The sequence below is a fragment of the Nuphar pumila genome, unplaced genomic scaffold, assembly GCF_984573655.1.
Source record: "Nuphar pumila unplaced genomic scaffold, dmNupPumi1.hap1.1 HAP1_SCAFFOLD_812, whole genome shotgun sequence".
In the NCBI taxonomy this organism is placed as follows: domain Eukaryota; kingdom Viridiplantae; phylum Streptophyta; class Magnoliopsida; order Nymphaeales; family Nymphaeaceae; genus Nuphar; species Nuphar pumila.
In genome coordinates this window covers 22,509-44,919 of record NW_028323498.1, presented here as the reverse complement: position 1 = coordinate 44,919, position 22,411 = coordinate 22,509, and the positions used below count along the sequence as shown (strand labels likewise).

Here is a 22,411-nt window from a genome sequence, read left to right as displayed (position 1 = left end):
ACTACTTCAAGGGATAGATAGTTCAAGTGCAATGCAGTCTGTCGTGATAGCGCTCCGTGTCCTGGCAACGACAATGTGGATATGGCATACAGACAGCCCACGTGATGGTGCTTGCCCTGTTGCCAAGCGAGTTTAGTCCGTTCTTGATTGGAGGCTGTCTGTGGCTGGATGCTTTCTTGACTGGATCCTTTCTTGAGCGAAGGCTGCGTTTGGGTGCATCGTCATAGAGCATTTGTTCCTATATTCCACATGTCGTTTGTGCTCTGTCCATGTGCCATCGCACAGCAGGATGCGCGACAGCCTGACAACGTCAAGTCTGCAGGGGATGTGATCCACACGTTTTGGAGCATCCGGTACAACGACTTTGCAACTCGGTCCCTGGCGATGTTCATTCCTGTGTACTTTGTCCTGGCCGCATGGACCTCAGGCGCCGCCATCCCCTCAGGTTCCTTCAGCCCCACTATTCTGCTCGGCTCCGCCATTGGCCGCATGTTTGCGCATCTCCTGCAAACGCTTGGCATCGTCGCACAGCCCGATGCAGCCCTGTACTCCCTGCTCGGCGCGGCAGGCTTCTTTACAGGTAACCTCCATTGCACCGAATCTTCTGCTCACCGAGCTGTATTGATAAACAAAACATAAACTATGCTTAGATGTCATTTTCTTTCAAACCATGGAACATATCACAGCGTTTGTTGCTGTAGTACCTTCATCCCTCGTCGTTAGAAACAAGGTGTTTTCTTGGGTGGTTAACTGACGTGGTGAGTCATCGCACAATCAGCCTTCAAGGAGGCTATCAGGGTGGGGCAAAGGCACGGTGTTGTTGCTGTCTAGCGTAGACCCTGGGAAGTGCCGTGAGGTGGAGCAATGCGACAGGACTCATCCATTGGCTGTTCATCTCAGTGGGGCCTCAGCCAGCGCAAAGCACCGCTGCAAATTATCACGTTGCAGCTTTGCAGCAGGGGTGCTCACACCGCAACACCAATCATGAAGGGCAGCTGATGTGCAGGGCAGACGCGCATGACGGTCGGCTTGTGTGTCATCCTCCTTGAGATGACTGAAGTGGTATCGGTGCTGCCGTTCGTGATGCTTGTCGTCATCGTGGCGAAGGGCACAGCAGACCGCATGGGGGACAGCACCATCGTCCGCCGGATCAAGCTCAAGAACTTGCCCTTCCTCGCCCGCCTGCCGCACCTGTCCATCCGCCGCCACGCCGTGACCGCGGACGATGTCTGCCAGATTCGCGACCACCCTGTACTGCCCAAGTGCGTGTCAAGTTCCTTCTCGCTCTAGGCATGCCTGCTGGTCTCTCCATGTTTTGAGCAACATGACATGGCATGTGCTTGTGTTTCTATGCCTGCTGTTGCTTTTCCTACCTTGGCGATTGCTTGCCGTTTCATGGCCGTGTCCGCAACGACGCACAGCCAACTGCAAATTGAGTCATGCTGGGACCGTCAGTCACCCACGGTCTGCTCATGTCATGGCTAACAAGCCTCCTTGCGGTCTACATGCTTTTGCAGGGTTCTTGGATGCAGTCATCCCATACTTGATGCTGATGCTACCAGCAGGCTGCATCTGGCAAGTTCATGCAGTCACTGCGCGACCTCAGGCTGCACAGCATCTCTCCTGTAGAGTCTCATCTGACAATATACCTCTGCCAAGATCGCTCAAACAATAACACAGGCGTTGAGTCACCGCGTGGCAGGCCCTGCGTGCAAAGCAAGGGGTTCACAGCAGACGGATTGTAAAGGATGGAATCCAGGAAGCCGCATAGAGGGAATTGAGAGGCTTGCAGGGATGCAGCTGTGGAGCTGTTGCGGCAGACCCTTGCTCGTTCTCCTCACCAACAAGTGTTTGTGATCGCTGACAGCACGGACTCCAACGGCTTTGGAGTGCGCTCGTACGACCCATCGGAGAGTGCCACAGAGATGTTTGACCGCAGCAACACACGCCCCTGCAGCCGCAGCAACAGCCGCTCTTGTGGCGTTCCCGCCAGCCCGCGCTCAATGATGTCCGAAATCACCGACGCATCGGTACGCTGTCCCCGCTGCTGCAGATGGCAGGTCAAAGCTGTTGAAGCAGCTAAAGGTTTTGCAGCTAAAAGGCTGGCATCGATGGCCACTTCTGTTTGAGGCCACTCTCAAATGATCAATGATGGAGAATCATTGTACGGCATGATTGTGTATCATGGGTACAGTTATATCTTCCAAGTGCTTCTTGGGAGTGGGAGATCGAGGTGAATCAACAATATGCTTCTGCAACTGGAACCTTGTTCCTATCATCATTATTGAGACATTTCGAGCAGGACAAGTGCATGCATGTATCTCTAGAGATAGTCAGCCATCTGATCTGTAGTGTTGGATGTGGTAAGGTTGTAAAAAGATGCATCATCATTGTCCGCTGTGCGCAATCTGAGGTATGGTAGTACCCGCTGCTATGGAAGACGCCGAGCATTAGATGCGGGGTGTGCATACAATTTGTGCTCATGTGCTCAAGCAGCTTTGGCATGGGCGTGGCTTGTGTGGGCATCGCTGGTGATAACATGCACATGTAGACCCATGCGGGCGAACAATTTGGTCAATTTTCTGGGAGTATTGTGACGACTGAAGTCCATGCAGGCAAACAACTCAGTCATTTTTCTGGGAGTAGTGAGCCGCTCGGTGCTGGTGTCGCACCTGGCAAAGCACGAAACGCGCCTCCTACGAGAAGCCCTGCAACGCGAGCAGCAGGACGCGTTTGCGAATGACCAAGACACGACGGCCGACCTTGAGTGGCCCTGCTCTGTAGCGGGGTCCGCTGTCACCGCGTACGGCAGCATCAACATCCAGAATCTCAACCAGTGCTACGCAGGGTCTGAGTCCTCAATGGCAGAACCCTATCCCTACCCATTGGCAGCTGATGCGTACCGAGGTGCCAAGCCCACTGACATCCACCGCCAGCATCATCCTGACGTTAGTGACGTCCACGGGGATGGGCATTTGGAGTCCTCATCGTATCAAAGCGGGCAATACGGGGGTGGGCATGGGGAGACACCCGCTGGCTCTTGGTCGTCTACTCCTACTAAAATGGGAGTTCTTTGGAGCGATCAGCACAACGGGCAGTCGCCGCTGACAAAGTATATGCGTGCCCGCAAACAGGCGGGACCATCCAATCCCACTCAACTATCCTTTTGCTTTCCCGACGCAGACCTCACCTCTCAACTCCGTGCTACACCCATTTGCGGCCATAACGTGGACCCTGTTGAGCTGAGTTTTGGTGGAGGAGCTGGCGGGGGGCGGCCCCCTTTAGGCAGACCTGGCGTTGACGATCATGATGAAAACAGCCCATTCTCTGGCATGCGTCTCCCCGGGCCAGGCGCTGAGTATTATGGCTTGCCAGATGCTGATGTCGAGGCGCTATGGCAGTCAAAAATTGATCTCACACCTGTGATTCAGGTATGCATCAGCTGTCTCTTCCTCCACTGCAAGTGGGGCCTTCCCGTTTGTGCCCCTTGTGTTCTTCAGCTGAGAGGGGCACGTTCCTGTGTGTGCTGCTGCTCAAGTTGATGGTGATGGACATGATGATGGATGCTGTGCACAACTTCCCTTCTCAGCCTGCCTGAAGGGGTTCAGCGTCTCCAAAAGTCTTCTCAACTGCGACGGCTGGAGACCTGCAGCAAACGCGCACAGCAGTCATTGGCCTCCTCCACTGAAATTTCTTTCTGCAAGACATGGCAATACCATGGCCTGGTGTGAGAAAGATGCTCCGCCAAGCACGTTGACGGCCAAATCGTTCAGCGCATTCTTGCACTTTGCAAGTGTCGTCGACATGATTCATCAGCTGTGTGCCCATGCTCAGTCCAGTGTGCATCTGCAGGTTGCTCCAATAACAATCGCGCCGAATATGTCGCTGGAGGCCATATTTCACCTCATGAACAACATGGGCTTGGAGCTGGTCCCTGTGGTCGCGCCGGGAGGCGTGTATCACGGCCTCATCACGCGGCGCTCTGTCATCCGCTACCAGTGCAAGCTGGACCAGCGCGAGGAGTTCAATGTCATGGGTGCTCGCCATCTGCTCATGGCTCGATTGAACCTCAACAGCCTCGTGCGCAGACCCAATACTTGAGCTCACTTGCGATGAGCTCCGCTGCTTTGGCCTCGGCATCTCCATGCAATATGTCAACAGCAACTCGCGATGACCAGGTAACCAATATTTGCCATGGGCAGGCAGGATCAGAGTCGGTAGACTAACTTCCCTCCAATGCTCATCAGGGATTGTGCGCACGTCATGGCTTGTTTATAGTTGTGAAAGATGTTTGGGAAGGGGCATTACGACCCATCAGGGATTGTGCGCACGTCATGGCTTCAGTGCCGCGGCTGATGTTTGTAGTTGTGGAAGTTGTTTGGGAAGTGGCATTACAATCATGGAAGAGCACCTATACTCAGCAGTAGTAGCTATTCTTAGAAGCATTAGAGACGTCCAGTATCTTTCGCAGGTTGGTGCGTGGTTGTAGATCGTACAGACGTTCCCATACGATGAGCGGCTGTATGCACACCGTACGGTTTCTTTGGTTCATACGATGTACACTCACAAGCATGCCGGTTGGACATAGGCATAGCTATGCTCTCCGGCCATTTGCAATGAGCGCCTGGGTGGGCACGAGTGAGGGTGAAATGACGTCGCGCACGTGCCTGCCTGTAAAGGAACGCTGAATACCAAAACCCTTGATTACCATCTAGTTGCATAGTAGCATGCTTGGCCATGAGTCGTGGAAACCGAGGGGTGTGCCGGCAGTTGTTGTGTGATATGGGGTGTGGCAGATAGCGCTTTTGCAATTTGCGTTGATTTCACATGGTCCATCATGCCGCATTGCTGCCATTTCTGTGGCATGTTCACCAGTTCATTACTTTCCGCTGCCTGAACAGCGCCAGGTTGCAGTGTCAGAGCACCTGAGCTAATTCTTACGTGCCCACAAACTCAAATTATTTTGTGTTGTGTCGCTCAGATCAGTTGACGGCACCCCGCGTAGCTGCAAAGAAGCTTGCCCTCTGCATGACCTTCCAACTTATAGTTTGTCTCAAGATCCGATTTCTCATTTCGTTGTGTTTCTGTATCCTCGGTTAATTATGCTGGTGGCACATAGGGGAGCCTGCTGGTGAGATCCTGGCAAGAAGTGTTGTTCCTTGTGTTACAAGCGACAGGGCTGGCAAAACAGGAAAAAAAAACACAGAAACTAACACTGAAAACAATGTCACAAACTAAGACAAAACACACAAGAAAACCAGCAACCTAAGCCACGCCGGGATCTTCCTGCGGTGCATCACACCCTGCATGGAAGTCCGAGCCGACGTTCACGGCGATACGAGAGAGGGACTTGTAGTACATGCGCGCGTTGCCCTTGCACAAAGCACAGCTGAGCTCCCGACGGACGCCACGTACGAAGGCAGCCTTGGACACCCGGTTCCCCCCCCCTGCCGCCAAGTCGCCAAGCTCCCAAAGGAAACGCGAGGCGGCGGAGCCCATGCGGCCAAACGACTCCACGGCGAGTGGGATGAAGTCGTAAGCGGAGCCCTCCCCAAACTCCTCGAAGGCTCGTTGCTTCCGCAGCTCCGCCTTCGCTGCCGCGGATCCGGCAACCTCTGCGGCATCGCGAACAGACGAGTGTTGTTCCTTTGTTTTTGGCAGCCAGGGTCTCGCTGGCATACCTGTAGTTAGTTATATAGCTCGGCTGATGATGCCAACGATGTAATATGCATCCGTTTTGGTTCGGACGTTACTGGCATGCTACGTGCCACCTCGCATTTCGTTGTGTGACTGAATGTCATGTGAAACATGGGGGGGAGCGGGGACCTGGAGGTGTTGGCCTCACCATCCAAGGAAAAATTCTCTCTCTATGACAATAGTTTGCAGCTTCGACGTTCTGCGAGATCACATGCTCGGCTTGCAACTAGGGGATTCTCTCAGATCTCAGGGATTGGGGCGACCTCGGCGATAGGGGCTGGCAGCGCCACCGCCAAACGGAATTGCTTGCCAAACAGCTACGAGGATTGATCAGTGGCTAAGTCCGCTCTGCTATATGCAGCGCGCATGCGTTAACAAATTATTGAGGATGCATGCGGTTCCTCGCGCTTTCACCCTTTCCAAGTGGCTTCGTCATGAGAGGCCCATACGTGCATGCAGTTTTGCAACACCCCTGAACAGGCCGTGAACTACCCACAAACAGTATCCAAATCTCGTTTGGAAACAGCAAATGATGGTTCAGGGAGTTGAAGCATCAGAAAACGAAGCATGTTTCGTGCCCTTGCCAGCGGTACGCCACAGGGTTCCCACAAGCTTCAAAACGTACCGTGTGAAAGATGGAAGTAGTTTGACTCGTGAAAGCTCAGCTAAATATTTATTGCATTATGAAGACCTGCTCATATACTTCTTTCATGACATGGCTGCTTGTCCAAGCGAGACTTCCGTGCAGATGAAATTAGCAGTAAATGATGACGCGCAGCTTCGGAAACTGCTGCAGAAGTGGTACGCTCCACTTTTAGTCAATAAGCAATGTTATGTCACTCGAGCTGGCTTGGGCTTTAGTACTTTTTCCATGTCACATGGTCGATTTGGGCAGTGGTGCAACGAGAGACCAAGAAACGAGCAACTGATGCCTCATGTTCGATTGCACTGCTACGGTTCATCAACCTTGCCTGATCTCAATGCAAAATATCAGAACTTAACACTTCGTCCTTTCAGAGCTTCCATATATCGGGTCTCAATGGTGTGGAATATGACGATTTGCAAATCAGGAAGCTGGAAGCTGGCATCCAAACTGTCAGGCGCACCTGCATGAGCATGCTAGCACTGGCAGGACCTGGGGGAATGTGTGGGTAAGAACGTAATGCGCCTGTGCCGTCTCTACCACCATGATGATTTCTCCCTTGCATACCGTGCGACGGTGACATTGCATGAAACAAAGTACGCCAACCAAAAGGCCAGCGCTGACAATCGTGGGGAAACAGCTGAATGGCTGATCTCGCGCTTGAGTGGTTGGAGGCAAGAGAAAGCCACCAAGGGGGGTTGCCAAAGATATAACGATGCAAACGTCGTAGACGACGAAGCCATGCATGAGATCCACTGCCATTGGTATGCTAAACAAGGTAGCCGTGTAAGCGGTGTTCACCGTGGGAGCAGAGGAACAGAACTCCGCTGTTTAACCACCAACTTCGTCATGAGAAGTTCCCCTTACGTTCGTGCCCTAGGTCAGAACTGTATTGCAGGGGCATGGTGGGGAGTATGGCCAGCACGGGCTTCAGGTACCACAAATCGTACCACCGCATGCAAGCAGAGCAATTTCTGATGGACTTCTTCAACGACGCAAACGTACAAGCAACTTTTCAGGTGAGAAACAGGCGCATCCCGCATGACACTAGCCATAATTACACGATTTCTGAGTATTGCCCGCATGTACCAGTTGCCAATGTCTATGTGGATGCAGAAGAATGACACGTCATGTACAACTCAATGTAGTTCAGAGTCTCATGGCCTTTGCAACACTCACTGATCTGATTGTCATTCAGTCAGTGCACCAAAATTTCCAGTTGCAACACGGGTGGCTTACCTGAGAGCTGAATTCAGATCACTGCTGGTTCCAGGTGATCGACAAGACTCGAAAGTGGCGGCCTATCAATGGCAGGGTGACAGGTCTGCAGTGCCGTGTCGTACCGGCAGATACCATCCGGACAGACATTTTCCGGAAACTACAGGATGCCAGCGTGCCCATACTCAAGGGCTCGTCGTGGGAGCTGATGAAGTGCTTTGATGACGAGCGGGACGGCTTCATCATCCAGGACATGCTGCGTGAGTTCATTCTGAAGGGCGAGGAGTCCGAGAATTGCGGCCTGCTGGAGGACTCCGAGAAGGAACAGTTTCTGTGGCAGCTGTTGGAGAAGCTGGTGCTGGGTGGCGCCATGAACCAGTTCGAGGACAACGCGCAGACGTACGTAGAGGCAGCAAAGAAAGTGTACAAAGACCTTCTGGCGTACGATTCCACCCAAGCATGGTTGTACTCTGCCACACTTTTCTTTGTCACTTGCATCCAGGAGCATCTGTCATGGCATTGAATCCAGTTGCTTGCACCGCCGTTGATACATGCGCGTCCCCATGTTGAGGTGGTTATGCTGAGATACTTATGAGCCCGTGCCTTCCGACACGTGTCAAACTTACATCTTGGAAGCAAACAATGTATGAGTACCCGTGATTTCAATGCCCTGATCTTTCGGTCTGCTGCGCTCTGGACCGCGCTTGAAGAATGTGCAGAATGGCAGGTGAATGGTACACTGCTGACGGTGCGCACCATGGTGTACAGGGTGAGGAAGAACGCCACCACAGGCAAGGTCGAAATCACATCAGCAGTGTATGAGGTCATGGCTGTCGAGAATGATGAGGGCTGGAAGCTGTTTCCTACCTCAAGTAAGAGCAACTTTTGCTATGTGATCACAGACCCTGGCAGGAGAGTATGCCGATGCACATACCACGCGCACTGTCCCTATTGGTGAATGCAGCATACATGTATGTATCCCGCAAACCCGACCGTGCAGATTGTTTCATGGTCCAAATAATTCCATAAGCCTCACACTGCTTGTCAACGTCCCAGCGGGCTTCGCACCGAATTTGAGATCTCTCAGGCTATTAAACGTGGAGCCGTCACACATGTGAAGTAACGTATTGCCTGAATCATGACCTTCAGGGCCTAGTATGTGGGTAATGAGTGAGGTCATGTTGTTGGTCGATACAACACACCCTGAAATGTGTGGTGATGGATGGTCTTCCACTCAGTTACCTTTGAGACTCGCAAGTTCGGCCGTGATTGGCTGCTATTTTGTTGGCAACTGTCTCTGCTAGGCGTAGTTGACTGTGTTCTGTTTGTTGGGACAAACCCCTCGCATGCATGGCTGTCCTTCAATGGGTCATGAATGGAAATCCAAGGGAGCATTCAACAAGGGTGTTGCTTAGTGTAGTTGGACGACATCACCATGTGTGTAAGCAGAGGATCGTGTACAGCCTCTAGATGAAATGTCATTGCCACTCCACTCTCATAAATAGCCCTGTCAGCTGCTAACTTTTGTCGGTGAGCCAAGCCGGAGCCAGAATGTTCAGACATAGATGATCTTGGGCTCTACAGTCAGGCCTGACCCAGGAAAACAGTGTACTTGACAATGGCAATCTTGGTTTGTAAGGCAGTTACAGGATGACTCGCAGTCTCCTGCTCAGGTAAACTCAGCTCAGCTCAGGGCATCAGCATGCGGTGTCGACGAATGTCACCACTTCGCTCTGTGATCTGTTTCGGACGGATTTTGCCTAGGTATAGTTCAATGTCAGCTTTCTGCATGATCAGGTAAAGAACGCCTCTCCACTGTGGTGCCATCAGCACATTAATCGGCATGACTTCCAGCGCAGGTGGGTATGAATGATCATCCTGTCTTTGGTCGACTCTTCCTTGCATTCCTATATGCTACAATCCACTCTAATGTGTGGAGTAGCGCTCTGAGCTTGTCAGGTAATCCGGTCCCTGGCATTCATGTTCGCCCAGCACTTTTTGTGGTGTTTTCCTGACTATGCGGTTGCGGAGTTACTGGAGTTGCCAATGTCCATGTGGATGCGGTAATGTTGTAAAAAGATACACCATGTATTCTCCGTCATCGCTACTCTAGCTGCATTTGGACAGGGCTTCTTTCTGCTTGGAGCGTGCAAGACACAGTGAGAGATCTCCAAGGTTTGAGGGCTAGCGTTGTGATGTCATGCCTGTCAGTAAGAAATTGACCCGCCCATGTAAGCAAGATAGTGCGACCTTCAATCCCACCAAATGCGGTGCCAACTGACAAACCAAATGCAAGATAAATATCTGCCAATGGAGCATCACCACGCTCCAGGCTAGCAGATATGCACGTTAACGCAAGCAGAAATAACAACAGAAAGGTATCATGTGGTCTTGTGAGCCACACATAATGGAATGATCTAGAGCTTGCAAATATGACGAAGGTAAGTGTTCGAGCAGCAGAAGAGGCGCCAAGCACTATGCATCGTGGCCACCCTCTTCTCCTCAACACAATTATTTTGCTATGTGCAAGCTCCATTTAACCAACTGGGGCACGTGGTGTTCAATGATCCCTCACAGAGGCTCCACGCCCCAGCCCCACCAAATCCTATTCAAACATTTGCAGGAGCGTCAAGCACAACTCCTCCCGAGAAGCGCCAACCTCACCACTCCCCGAAGTTGTTGTTCAGCTCAAGAGGCGTCTGCTCACCCATGCGGTCCTGGTTGGGTCGCTTGTGCTTGCAGACAGGATGTGGGCTGAACGGACCCCCACCCTGCAGGCACTGTACATAGGGGATTTTGTTGGAAATGAGGCCTGGCCACAGCAAGGGCATGCCCCAGCTATGCTCCAGCGACATTGTCGTGTCCTCGACGCGTGCGTTCGGTACGTGGTCGGTGAATTCGGGGACCCACAACAGCCCACCCTTGGCGACATTCAAATCCTTCTTCGAGTTGCTTGAGGGCGAGAATTGAATGCCGCAGGTCTTCGGGTAGGTGGGGCAGGAGGCGCCTCGGTAGTAGGTGCGGGTGAAGGAGTTGCCGTCGTAGCCCATGACAAACGACCTTCGCTTGTAGAGGGCATTGCTTGAACCGAGCACGTAGCGCGCCTGAGTTTCCGCAAAGCATTTGAACCCTGCACATTGGTATACCTCCCTTCATTGTGATCTCCTTGGGCATCAGTACACATCATCGCGGCCAAAATCAGGCTCCCGCACACGAGAGTGTCATTGCATAACCCAAACTGAATGTGCGCGTGAGAGACCAGACTCGTGTCTTATTGCAGACAGTCACCTTTTAGTCCTTGCACCTGCTGCCACCGTACACGCACACACAAGCACTCGGCGCTTTGGCGCGCGCGACGGGCAGTTGTTTCACAGCAGGCTTGACTGTTCCAACTGCTGACGTTCAATGAGCGCAGCTCTCGTTTGAGTGTGTTGTGTTTGTTGTTTGCGGCTTGTGCTGTCGTTGTTCTGTCTCTCGATGTAATCACACACACACACACACACCGGCATGGATTCTCCGATAGCTGAGGTGCCTTGAGGTCTCAGCGGGCTATGATCGAATGTGTGAGTTGTCTATGTTTGACATGACGTGCCTGCAATCTTTGTAAGATACACACACACACACACACACACACACACACACACACAAGCCCATCATGTCTGAATGCGGAGTCCGCCAAGGAGACCCATGCGGGCCACTGTACTTCTCGCTCACAGCTCAGGACTTGCTGGAGCACGTCGCGCAAACCCACCCAGACGCCCCCCCGCTGGCTTTCATGGACGACACCACTCTCCAAGGCAAGCCCGCTGCAGTCACCCAAGCCTTTCCCACGCTTTGCGACGGGGCCGCAGCCATCGGGCTTGCTGTGCGCCACGACAAATGCGTGGCCTTCTCTACAACTCTCCAGCTCGCAGCAGAAACTGCCGCAACACTGGGCATCCAACACCATGCAGACGGCATCATGGCCGCTGGGACCCCAATCGGCTCGGACGACTACATCACCGCGCATGCCAATGCGAAAGCGGAGGATATTTGCAGCTGCATCGACAAGATGACTGACCTTCCCCTGCCAGCACAAGATCAGTTCCTCATCCTTCGGGCCTCTCAGCAGATGCGCCTCGCACACCTGCCACGGATCACCCTCTGGCGCCTCACGGGAAACGCCATCCAGCGCCTCAAAAGCAAGGTCGCTCAAGCTGCATTCAAGATCATACAGCACCCCGAGCGAGCCGACGTGCGCGACGGCCAGCTCACTCTGCCTCTGCGCTTCGGAGGCATGGGCCTCCGCAAAACCTCCGCCACCGAGGCGCAAGCCGCATTCCTCTCCTCCGCCGCCATGGCAGAAAAGGTCTTACGCGTGGGCCCAGACCAGTACAGGCCTTTCACGGGCCCCAACGCCGTGCATCTGAAGCAAACATGGGAAGCTTTACACGCTGAGGGGGCTGCCGGCAACCTCTGGACGGCAGACAGCCTCAACATGGACGACGACTGTATCGACAAGGTGCTACCAGATGCGCAGCACACTTTCAGCCGCTTTGTCTCGGAAAGCCGAGCGAAACAACTCATGGAGTCCTTCGACACCAACAGCGCGGAGGGCCTTCGTCACCTCGCCCGCCTGAGGAGCTGCGCCAACGGCACCGCATCCGCGTGGCTAGAAGCCCTACCCACCTCCGAGGCGTTAACGCTGACAGACGAAGAATTCTCCACTGCCGCACGACACCGCCTCGGCCTACCCCTCATGCCCGCCAACGCGCCGGCGGTCCAGTGCGGCTGCGGCCGCCACATTGAGCAAGGCAACACAGACCACGCCATGACGTGCAGCTCCCTGTACGGAGCGATGACGCTGCGCCACGATATGATCAAAGCAACAGTGCGCCGCATCGCCAACCGTGCAGGGATCGCTACGTCGGCTGAGCCAGTGCTTCGCCCCATTCAAGGTGCACCTGCAGCAGCCAACGTCAACCGGCCGGAGTCACGTGGAGACATCCTGCTCGCTCCCCGCACCGCTCTCACCGTCACCGGCGTCTCCATCGTTCATCCAGCAGCCACCACCTACGTACGAGGAGCCGCGCACATGGACGGCAGCGCAGCCGCAGCACGCGATCTAGCGAAACGAACTCGCTACGAGACGGACCACCCAGGCGGCTACGCCTTCACGCCATTCTCCGTGGAGTCCTATGGGAGACTAGGACAACCAGCCATGCAGCTTCTCAACGACCTGGCAAGCGCAGCATCAGCGGGGGGGGTTCCAGTGAAGGGGGACTTTGTCGTGCACGCGCTCCGTGAAATCAGCATCACCCTTTGTCGAGGCAACGTTGTCATGTTCAGACGCGGATTGTTTGCTCTTGCTCGCGCCAGTGGTGTTGCGTTCATTCCCGGCATGGATTCTCCGATAGCTGAGGTGCCTTAAGGTCTCAGCGGGCTATGATCGAATGTGTGAGTTGTCTATGTTTGACATGACGTGCCTGCAATCTTTGTAAGACACACACAAGCAGAACTGCAATCAGAAAGAGTACCCCTAAAAAGAACTGTACGGCTGATAGTGTTTGTCTAAACAGCTGGACCGAAGGGAGGTCCGAGACAACAGGCGCAACGCAAAACCGCACCTTTGTTAAAGTCCTTGTTGGAGCCGAACTCCTCCATGCCCCGGGTCCTGGTCTTGTGCACATACAAACTGGCCAGGGCGGCTGCGGTGATAGTACTGCCAAGGTAGGGCGAATCAGGGGTGTAGCCACGGCCACCAGTGGTGTACTGCACATCCGCAGAGCAGATCCAGTCCCACAGGAACGACTGAGCGGCGTTGTGGAATGTCCAATCCTGCGTGGTCACCGCTGCATGCACCAGAGCAACGTTGTTCATATAGTCCCATGACACCGCCATGATGTCGCGATCCTTGTACGCTTTGTTCATAAACGTGCGCATGGCCGCATAGTACGTGTCCCCGTCCGCATTGCGGAAACCCAGCGTGTTGGCCCTCCACATCCAGGTGGCTGCCCAGAATATGTCGTCGTAGTAGGAGTGCGAAGGATACATGACGAGGATGGCAGCGCTGTCCGGCAAGTCGCCAATGGTGTCGGTGACGTTCGAGTTTTCGCGAGCGGAGGTGTAGAGGCCTTCGGTGTCCTTGGAGCGGTCAATGAGGCCCGTGATCCCGGTGAAGAGTCGATGGACCTTGTTCATTTCAGCGACAGGGTCGACGTTGTCGCGCTTGTATACGTACGTCACCATTGCGGCAGCGGGCGATTGCTGCAGCGAACTGAGAGGCGAGGTCAAACGGCCGGTCCGAGCCCAGCAGATTGAGCACATACACCTCGTCCGTGACGTCTTCTGGCCGGTTCCATTGCTCGCGCTGCACGGCGATGTTGCCCACCTACAGCCATGTTTCCACAAAATCTCGATCGTGGTCGCAGGAGCTGCACTCGGGCAGATGATCTTCACGCAAGCACAGCCCACGTAGCCAGTCGCATGCTCATGCTCAAGGAGATCTAACGCTGCACTGAAGTTGAGGTCAGCAGCACGATGCAGTTGTGAGGGCAAGCCTCAAAGCATGTCTCGGTGTGTCCGCTCTTGCGTTTTGCATATCATCCAATCGATTCTCATGATTGATTCCCAATCAGTTGGAGTTGCCAATGTGCATGTGTATGCGGGTAGTGTTGTAAAAAGATACATCATCATCATCAGCCTTCCACGATCGTTAAGGTTGAGCCAATATGCGCCACCTGACATTCAGACGTGCACGACCCGTCTCGACCATGATGTGCTCAAGTCGGCTGACAACTTTGGAGCAACACGGCTCTCTTCATATATACCCCGCAACCTGACGCGTAACGGTCACCTCTTTGCCATCACTCATCACTGGTTTCTAGACACTCTGGCAGAGTCGACCATTGCCCCGCCACGACTCATAATAATGCCTGCCAGCTCATACCTGTTTACAGAGACAAACCTTTGCCAGTTTGTTACATTGCCAACTAATGTATGCATGCAACTCTTGTACCACCAATGCAGGTCGTAGTATCTCGCATCATGAATGCCTTGCACCCATTACAGGCAACCTTTTCTGACAACCTGAGCAGCTTGTGGGGAGTTGAGATGGGCCAGTACGGCGCGCATCAAGGATACACATCTAATGCAAAGATCACAGAAGGAGAGGCAGACCTGGAAGACAAAGATGTCGCCAGTGATGCCCTTGCCAGTGTAGTCTGGGATGTAGCAGTTGTTGATGTACACCTGGCCTTGATTCACAAGCTCCAGGGCGCGGTTCCGCCTGATGATGTCCTCGCTCCAGTACGTCTTGTACTCCAGCAGAGACCAAGAGAGCATGGTGGTGATCAGGGCGATATGGAACGACAGTTTCACCGGTCCAATCTCACCATCAGTGTAGAATCCTCCGGACAAATCCACCGAGTACTCCAGCTTTTCATCGGCGTCTTCTGCAGTAGTGTCATTGAAAGCAGTCTCCTCGTCAAATGCAGACACAATGAGAGGCAGGTCGCCCTTGTACTGCAGCCCCGAGTCAAACCGCCATTTGACCGGGAAGCCCTCTGGGGAGCGTTCCAGATTGCTGTGCGTTGAGGAAGAGGAGCGAGAGGTCCGAAGCCTTGCCGTAGTTCTCCTCCTTGGGATAGAACAGCCACAGCGCAACAAGAGCAAAGGTGGAGACGACGCCGCTGATGACGAGGCACGAGTTGCAGATGATGTCGATCGCCCGGCCTGGACCCGTTACCGCGTACGAGAGGAGCAAGAACATGGGGATTGCATTGTAAACGACCCAGCACAGCGCAATGGCCTTGGGCGCATTGACGTTGATGCGTAAGGTGGCGATGCCTGTGAAGAATGCAATCATGGAGAGCAGGAAGAGGGTTGCCCACGGGAGGAGCTGAGTGAGCGCGATTGCGGCAGCGTGCCGGCCTTTGGCGGTTGTCTTGAAGGTCAGTCCCCTGCCCATGCACGACTTGAATGGCGTTGAGATGGACGCCTTCAAATCTGCAGCCGCAGATGTTTTGTTTGCACCAACAAAGGCCACACAGTGATGACGATGATAGTGACGTGTTGCACAACACTACCACATCCACATGCAGGTTGGCATGCTTGGCCAGTCACCTCTTGAACGCCTTTTGATACCCACTCTATCGTGGCGTGTGGAGACACGCTTGCGCAGGTTCCATCCAGATGTGGCCACGCAATGAGCTGGCCACTCTTTCTTTGTCAGCACACCAACTCTGAGCCTAAAGGAGGCAGCATGCATGATGGTTACTTCTCGCTCTGTGCACATCCAAGAGAGTGCTTGGATTACAAACAAACAGCTAGTGGCATGCAGAGACCGCAGTGGAAGTATTTCCACACGGAGCATGCGGCATGTGTGCGTCTAAAAAGAAGGGCTGTTGACAGCTTTCCCCAAAATTGCAATTCGTACAACCCCCACTTCATGGTGTCTGATAGCATTACTGGCTCGCCTTTCCGATACCTGAGATGTGAAGCACTACCTACACAGCATATCAATGTGTGGCACGCGCTTAAAGCATTCAATTACAGCATACTGCGGATGTGCCGGTTGAGCCATACAGTGTTAGTTCCGCTCGTGCATTGTTCCGTACAGTTTGAACCAGTGGTAGAACAGTGAGCAGATATCAATTCCCCTGTCAACTGTGGTCGAGTCACAGCCGGTGCGCCCCCTTTCCTACTCCTGCAAGGCAGAATCAACAACGAGATCGTACATGGCCAGAAGAAGATGGTGGTGGCGGTATTGGAGAGCCACAGGGCCCTGTACTCCTTGAATGACGAGGCATAGTAGGTCAGAGCATTGAGCACTATGTAGTACACCGTGATGGCCAGGACCGTGGGCAGGTTCAGCGCAATGGGGAAGTAGCCGAACATCAGTGTGATGATGGGCACAAGGGTCATGATGGGTACGGACAAACCTGCATCCAGTGCTGCACTTCACAAGCAGGGTGATAACAATGCGTCGAGGATGTGTCTGTAGAACATGCCCAGCAAACTGCTCTGTTGACTATGAGCATGGCCATGAGCTGCCAATCGGCCAACTTTTACTCATTCACAAGAAAAAGAAAATACAATCCCATGAAGCTACCAACCCCCCCTCATCTCACCCCCAAGAAGCCATCAAGGCCAGCGAGATAGAGTCAAGAATCAATGGTGCATGGGTCGAGACCGGATAGTAGGGAAACCGAGGCAACAATGGACGAGTGAAGTGTTCTGTCACGTGGCGAAGATCCGGGCACGGGAGTCACATGCTCAACAGCCTTCTATACAGGCAGGAAGGAGCGCGCACCAGCAGACAGGTACGACAGGCATGTGGAAGAGTAGGTGAAGCGGTAGAACTGGCCAAGCTTGGAGTCAGTGAGTGGGCAGGCTTTGGACCAGAACGTCTGGAAGTGGCCCTTACACCAACGCGAGCGCTGCTGCAGTGCCTGCCGCACCTCAACAGGCGCTTCTCCTGTTGCCAGGTACTCACAGCAGTATCGGAACTGCCACCCGTGCCTTTTCTGCACAATCAGCAGCAGCTTGAATGTCAACTACCAGTAGGCTCTGCATGGCCGAGTTTTATGGAATCAACCCCGCCCGTATCACTCTACACACGCATCACATCGAGCCTTGCCTATCGGACAGGGATTGTAGATTAAGGACGTGCACGCACAATGATCAAGTATCGGTTGGTTCTTGAAGCACGCGTGGACGCGGGTTGCGGAAAGCGATGCAGAGTCCCTTTGGAATCGCCTGCAAAAATTTGTGCAAAACATCGGCTGTATGCAGCATATTTCTAGTCAACATGGCAGTTGGTCAAGGCGGGGCACGCACCATGCGCATACCAAGCTCCCAATCCTCAGTGACGGACTCAGTCGGGAACCAGTCGCACATCTGCAGAGCGCGACTCCTGATGATCATGTTGGTGCCTGTGAGCGAGATGAAGCCCAGCGCGTCCATGCCAGGTTGCATCTTCTCCCAGAACGGAATGTTCTGGTGGTTGAAGATGTCGGCGTTGCTGGCGTTGTACATGAGCTGAGGGGAGAGCACGGCTCCAATGTTGTCGCCGGAATCAATGTAGGTCATCAGCGTTATGAAGAAGCTGTTGCGCGAGCAGGTTTGATCTGCGTCCAGCAGACACATGACCTCGGACAGCGGGATGTTGGGCGAGCCGTCCTCGTTGGCCTCCGCAGGGTAGACGTGCTTCAACGTGTGGTTCAGATTCTCCGACTTTCCGTTGGTGGTCTTGCCCTGGCCGCGCTTCCTCCCCGTCACGTAGACGACACGGTCAGACTCCATTTCGGTGATGAAGGCACGCTTCTTCGGGTCGTTGCCATCATCTGCGTGCGAGACAAGTGCAAAACTCAGACTATTACATCATTGACAGATCTGCATGCTCATGCTACCGCCGATGTCCAAAATGTGGGTGTCGTAAACATTGGACATATCGCTTTTGAGACGCCCAAGCGATTGCCAAAGTGTACCTTGCCATAGCTGACAGCTGGGACCACAAAGTATAAAATGTGCAACTTGTAGCTAACGTCCTGTGAGTGGCTGTAGTATGGCAGCTACTGCTTTGCTGCCACCTAGCTGTTCCCCCCCGGTCGCCACGACTTGCATGGCACTGTGCATGTGCATACCGGAACCTGTTGAAGACATCGCGGGTCATGCGCAGGGTCGTAGGTTGAAATCAGTGGTTTGTGGTCATGCGGCAAGCACTGCTGGCCTGTGCAAGGTACACTGCCTCGTGAACGGCGAGCAGAGATGTGCAATGTCGGCCTGGGAAAAACGCACCACAGAGGTAGATCGTCACATTGCACCCATACGGAACGACGGCCTGGTGGGCTGCCATGACGGTGCGGCGAACAATCGCCACAGATTCTTGGTAACATGGAATGAGGACACGGATGTTGTACCGGCGGCGGAGGCCGAGCTTGCCAGGAGCGGTTTTGGAGTCACCGAGGACGATGTCAGAGTTGTCGGGCTTAGCAATGAGCCACACGCCGTAGAAAACGATCGACGCGGCTCCCATCATCTCGATGAAGAAGATGAGGATGCCGTACCAGAGCAGGGCCCCAAGGTCGGCGAGAGAGAACCAGATGCGTGCCGCCGCGTAGCCAATCATCGTGAGCACAAAGAGGACGAACAAAAACAGGCCAAGCCAGTCGACATGGCTCCTCTTCTTGTGCCACTTGTACGTGCTGGCCTCGAGCTCTATCTCGCGGCTGGTCAGAGGCCTGCACAGCAAGGGCATGAGCTCACTGATGAGGCATGTCGCACATGTCCCTCACAGACGACATGCAGACTTTTTATGATCTCAAATAAGTTCAAGTTTCCCTTGCGTATGCAAATAAGGCCAACGGGATACTTGATGCCAGTCTGACCAGGCAACCATCCCCACAAGTTACATGCATCGTTTGGCTTGCAACGAGTTCAATCACATGAAGCCAGCCGGGCAGAGGGGGGGGGAGGAGCATACGGACAGCTGCGCATGTAGCGGGAGCGAGGAGAACCGTAAGCGGGGTGCTCACGATCGATCGCGATCTGTGCGATCTCACGCATGCGGTCGTTGCGGCCTCTCCCACCTCCTGGGCGCCTGCTAACTTCATCGTCGTCGGGCGTGAGGGTGAGATCTCCGTCCAGGGTGCTGGCGCTGCTGTCGGACGCGATGGATGACGACCCCAGGTCCTGGCAAACAGATGCCTCGGGGACGGCCTTGCCGAGGCGCTCGTTCTGGGCCAGCATGTACTGGCCGCCACGGCGGTTCGAGAGCATATCTGTCTGCGCATGGGAGCTCTTATCCAGCCGGTCCCGCTGCTCGAAGAACGCAGCCTCCAAGTTTGCTACTGCTTGCTCGTAGATCAGATTGCGCGACTTTGGCGACGCGCCCTTCACTGCAGCAAGCTCGATGGATGACCGTTTGCCCTTGTTCAAATGGATCTTTCTAGAAATAGAAATACACATGTGCACAGTTTGTTGCGGCACACAACCGAGTGTTTAAGCCATTGTCATCAAGCCAGCCAAACATGGTGGAGACAGCATCTGGTTGGTAGAGCAATGCCGCATTCATGGATGCTGCTGGTGCTTGTACCGCATGGCGCGTCTCGCTTGCCATTGCACCAGTGGCGCAAAACACAGCGGATACACACACAACAATTGTGAAACTGCATATCTGCATGCTCAGCTGCTTTGTCGCCACTATCCATGCAAATGGACAACATGACATTCATGTAGCGCTCGCCAACATAAGATGGATGCGGTGCTTTGCACCCAATGAGTGCTCATTGCTGTATTTTGTTGTTCCATTGCTTCAAAAATAAAGATTCATTGGCAGAAAGAAACTGGACAGAGCTCGGCAAGCACGTTAACAGCTGTAACAACTTCTCTTGCGAAAGCAGCGTCTTGGCGGGGATAGTTAGTGGCAATGTAGCGATGGAATGTGATCACTTACAGCGTGGGGTCAAAGGCGCGCTAGCGAGGGTGACTATTGGGCTCGTCTGTCCAGACTCCCAGGTGTCTCCCGACAGTCCAGCCAAGCGCTGTTCTTCCTCAAGATCCGCTTGCTTGGCTTGCAGCTCAGCAAGCAGGGCGTCCAAGTTCTGAGTGACATCCTCAGTGATGCCCAGAGCTCCTGTGTTTGCAAGCTGTTCTCTTGCTCCCGCCAACTTTGTCAAGCCGTCCTCTATTTCCTGCCTCTCTCTGGCCTGCAACGGATTCGATGTCCCATAAATTTTTGGCCCCGGCTGGCAAACCAAGCTGTCCCTTTTAGTTTCTATGACCCAACATGTTGACCACGCCTTCAGTGCATGCCCCGCGCCAACCGCATACCCAAGGGAACACGTACTCAGCAGCAATATGAACGCCTAACTGCAGGAGAGCTTTCGTGGTGCGCGACAACCAAGGCGCACATCTGCAGTTTGGAGTCCCACGCCAACCTATCTCATGCATAGTGGCCTCCTTGTGAACGCGCCACCCTGTCGACACACTCATACGTCTGTTGACAAGCAAGGAACGTGGAGCTGCCCCTTGGCATTGACAAATATCTCGAGATACGTATCTCGTGTTCGACGATTGTGCTTGCGTCGTGCGAATTCTGCTCCAATTGCCTCGTGTCTTCCATGAAAACGTGAGGCTATTCTTAACGCAAGCGACTGGACCAGATGAAAACAAGCGCCGAACCAAGCTGTCGCTACTTCTGCCGAGCTGCCGAGCTGCAGACGGTGGGTGCGCTCGTCGGACCGGAAGCTCTCGAGTTTGTAAGGAAGCGTTTCCGTCAGCTGTCGGCTGTGAACAGCAACATTGGAAAACTGGTTCAAAAGATATGCTCTTGCAGCTTCGCCACGATAACGATACCAGCAAAATGGCACCTTATACATCACTCGACAATGACAGAGGTGTTCCCGGTCGACCGATCCGACAAGCGCACCGACGACTACAACCCGTAGCTCCACAGAAGGAAGGAAAGACGCTGTCAATTGCACCACTGAAAACGATTGGAAGGATTGTCATTTTGTGGATCGCCTTGCATACTCCAACTCGCATGTCTGCTCAGCCTGTCTTGTAAATCACGCCGTTGTCGTGCGTCAAGAACTGGTGTCTGAACCTCGAACCTTGGGCACTACAGGGTTGAAAAAGGGAAGTGCCACAGCTGAGAAGTACAAGAGGCTTCTAATCACGATCAACACGCTTCTAGTTTCCATGACTTTTAGCTGTGACCTATCGGTCCACTTCCCACCCTATGCGTAACCTTTCCCCCAAGCTCTCTTCCATCCCTAGCGCATGTGCCCAGACATTGCAAACCGTCCGTCGTTGAGTTCTCCGGAATCATCGTAGAACAAAATTCTGAATCCAAGAACGAAACGCTATTGTTGACATGCTCACGGTCACGACTAAACCACCAGCTTGAAGAGTTGCGAGCTTCACCTCTTCGTCCGGCTGCAGAAACCCAGACACTGGAGACTCACGGGCTGGAGTCAAGGGCGGTGTAGCACCCTTTGACCGAGTCACAAAAAGTCTTGGAAGCCCAAAGGCAAGTGGGGAGGCTGGATACGTGACTGCATCGGGTGTGCCCTGTCCCCGGGGCAAGGAATCCGTGGCAGAAGGGTCCATCGCGGCGTCCTGCAGGCCGGCTCCTTACAACTCACTGCTTCCACATCAACGATAGACTAAACGTATCCTTAGAGCAGGGGCTTATTGTCGATATCGTTGGGGTAAGACTCGCTGATCTGTGCATGTCCACTAAAGTCCGATTGGAAACGGTGGATGAAGGTGCTGAACAACGTTGCGATGGCGAGAAACATCCAAACTTGTGACGATCACCGTCTTGCGGGAACAAGCGGTCTGGCGAGAGATACTCGGGACTCTATGTTCTGCGTTTCGCTGCATTTTGCGCTGGGAACCGCCCCCACATGACACGACATAAATTTGTGGTATGAGCACACAACACAGGGAATCCCGCGATGCCGTGTGGCCGCAATTGAATGGACAATTCCTTGGTGAGGACAAGTACATAGCTTCCCAGCGCGCACGTCAGTTCGATTGCGAGAATGACGCATGTTCGCAATTGCAACGCTGTTTTTCCGGTCACAGAAGACGGAACGGTTTGTTACACGTGCTTACTATGTACAAGTGTATCCACTCCCCAATCGATTAACCGAATCCGAGTTGCTTTTCAATCTTCGCTGGATGCAGAAGTACTTTTACCAGGCAAGTTTGCGCGTCTTGTGTTGTCCGTCCCGAGGCCGAGAAATTGGTCTTGAACGGCAGACGCGCACATAACCGTCTTCATCACTTGCCATCGCATCACAGCATCAGTGCGTCGAATCTGTGTCACATCGAACTGGGTGCATATCTCAATGTCGGCGTCGT

The 22,411-nt window shown here is 53.7% G+C and overlaps 2 protein-coding genes across 2 annotated transcripts; one reads left to right on the top strand and one right to left on the bottom strand.

Annotated features, from left to right (window-relative positions):
- The first annotated feature begins 11,213 nt into the window (after nt 1–11,213).
- LOC149809743 (uncharacterized) lies at nt 11,214–12,968 on the top strand. Its single transcript, XM_089994641.1, has one exon. It carries the CDS (start codon nt 11,214–11,216, stop codon nt 12,966–12,968), a length of 1,755 nt encoding a protein of 584 aa, XP_089850767.1.
- A 140-nt stretch (nt 12,969–13,108) lies between these two features.
- On the bottom strand, nt 13,109–17,842 carry LOC149809742 (uncharacterized). The gene is made up of 8 exons (XM_089994640.1): nt 17,378–17,842; nt 16,851–17,064; nt 16,156–16,479; nt 15,883–16,044; nt 15,662–15,823; nt 15,081–15,544; nt 14,607–15,019; nt 13,109–14,054 (listed from the first exon to the last, which is right to left on the bottom strand). Exons 1-8 carry the CDS (start codon nt 17,840–17,842, stop codon nt 13,109–13,111), a joined length of 3,150 nt encoding a protein of 1,049 aa, XP_089850766.1.
- Nucleotides 17,843–22,411: the final 4,569 nt, after the last annotated feature.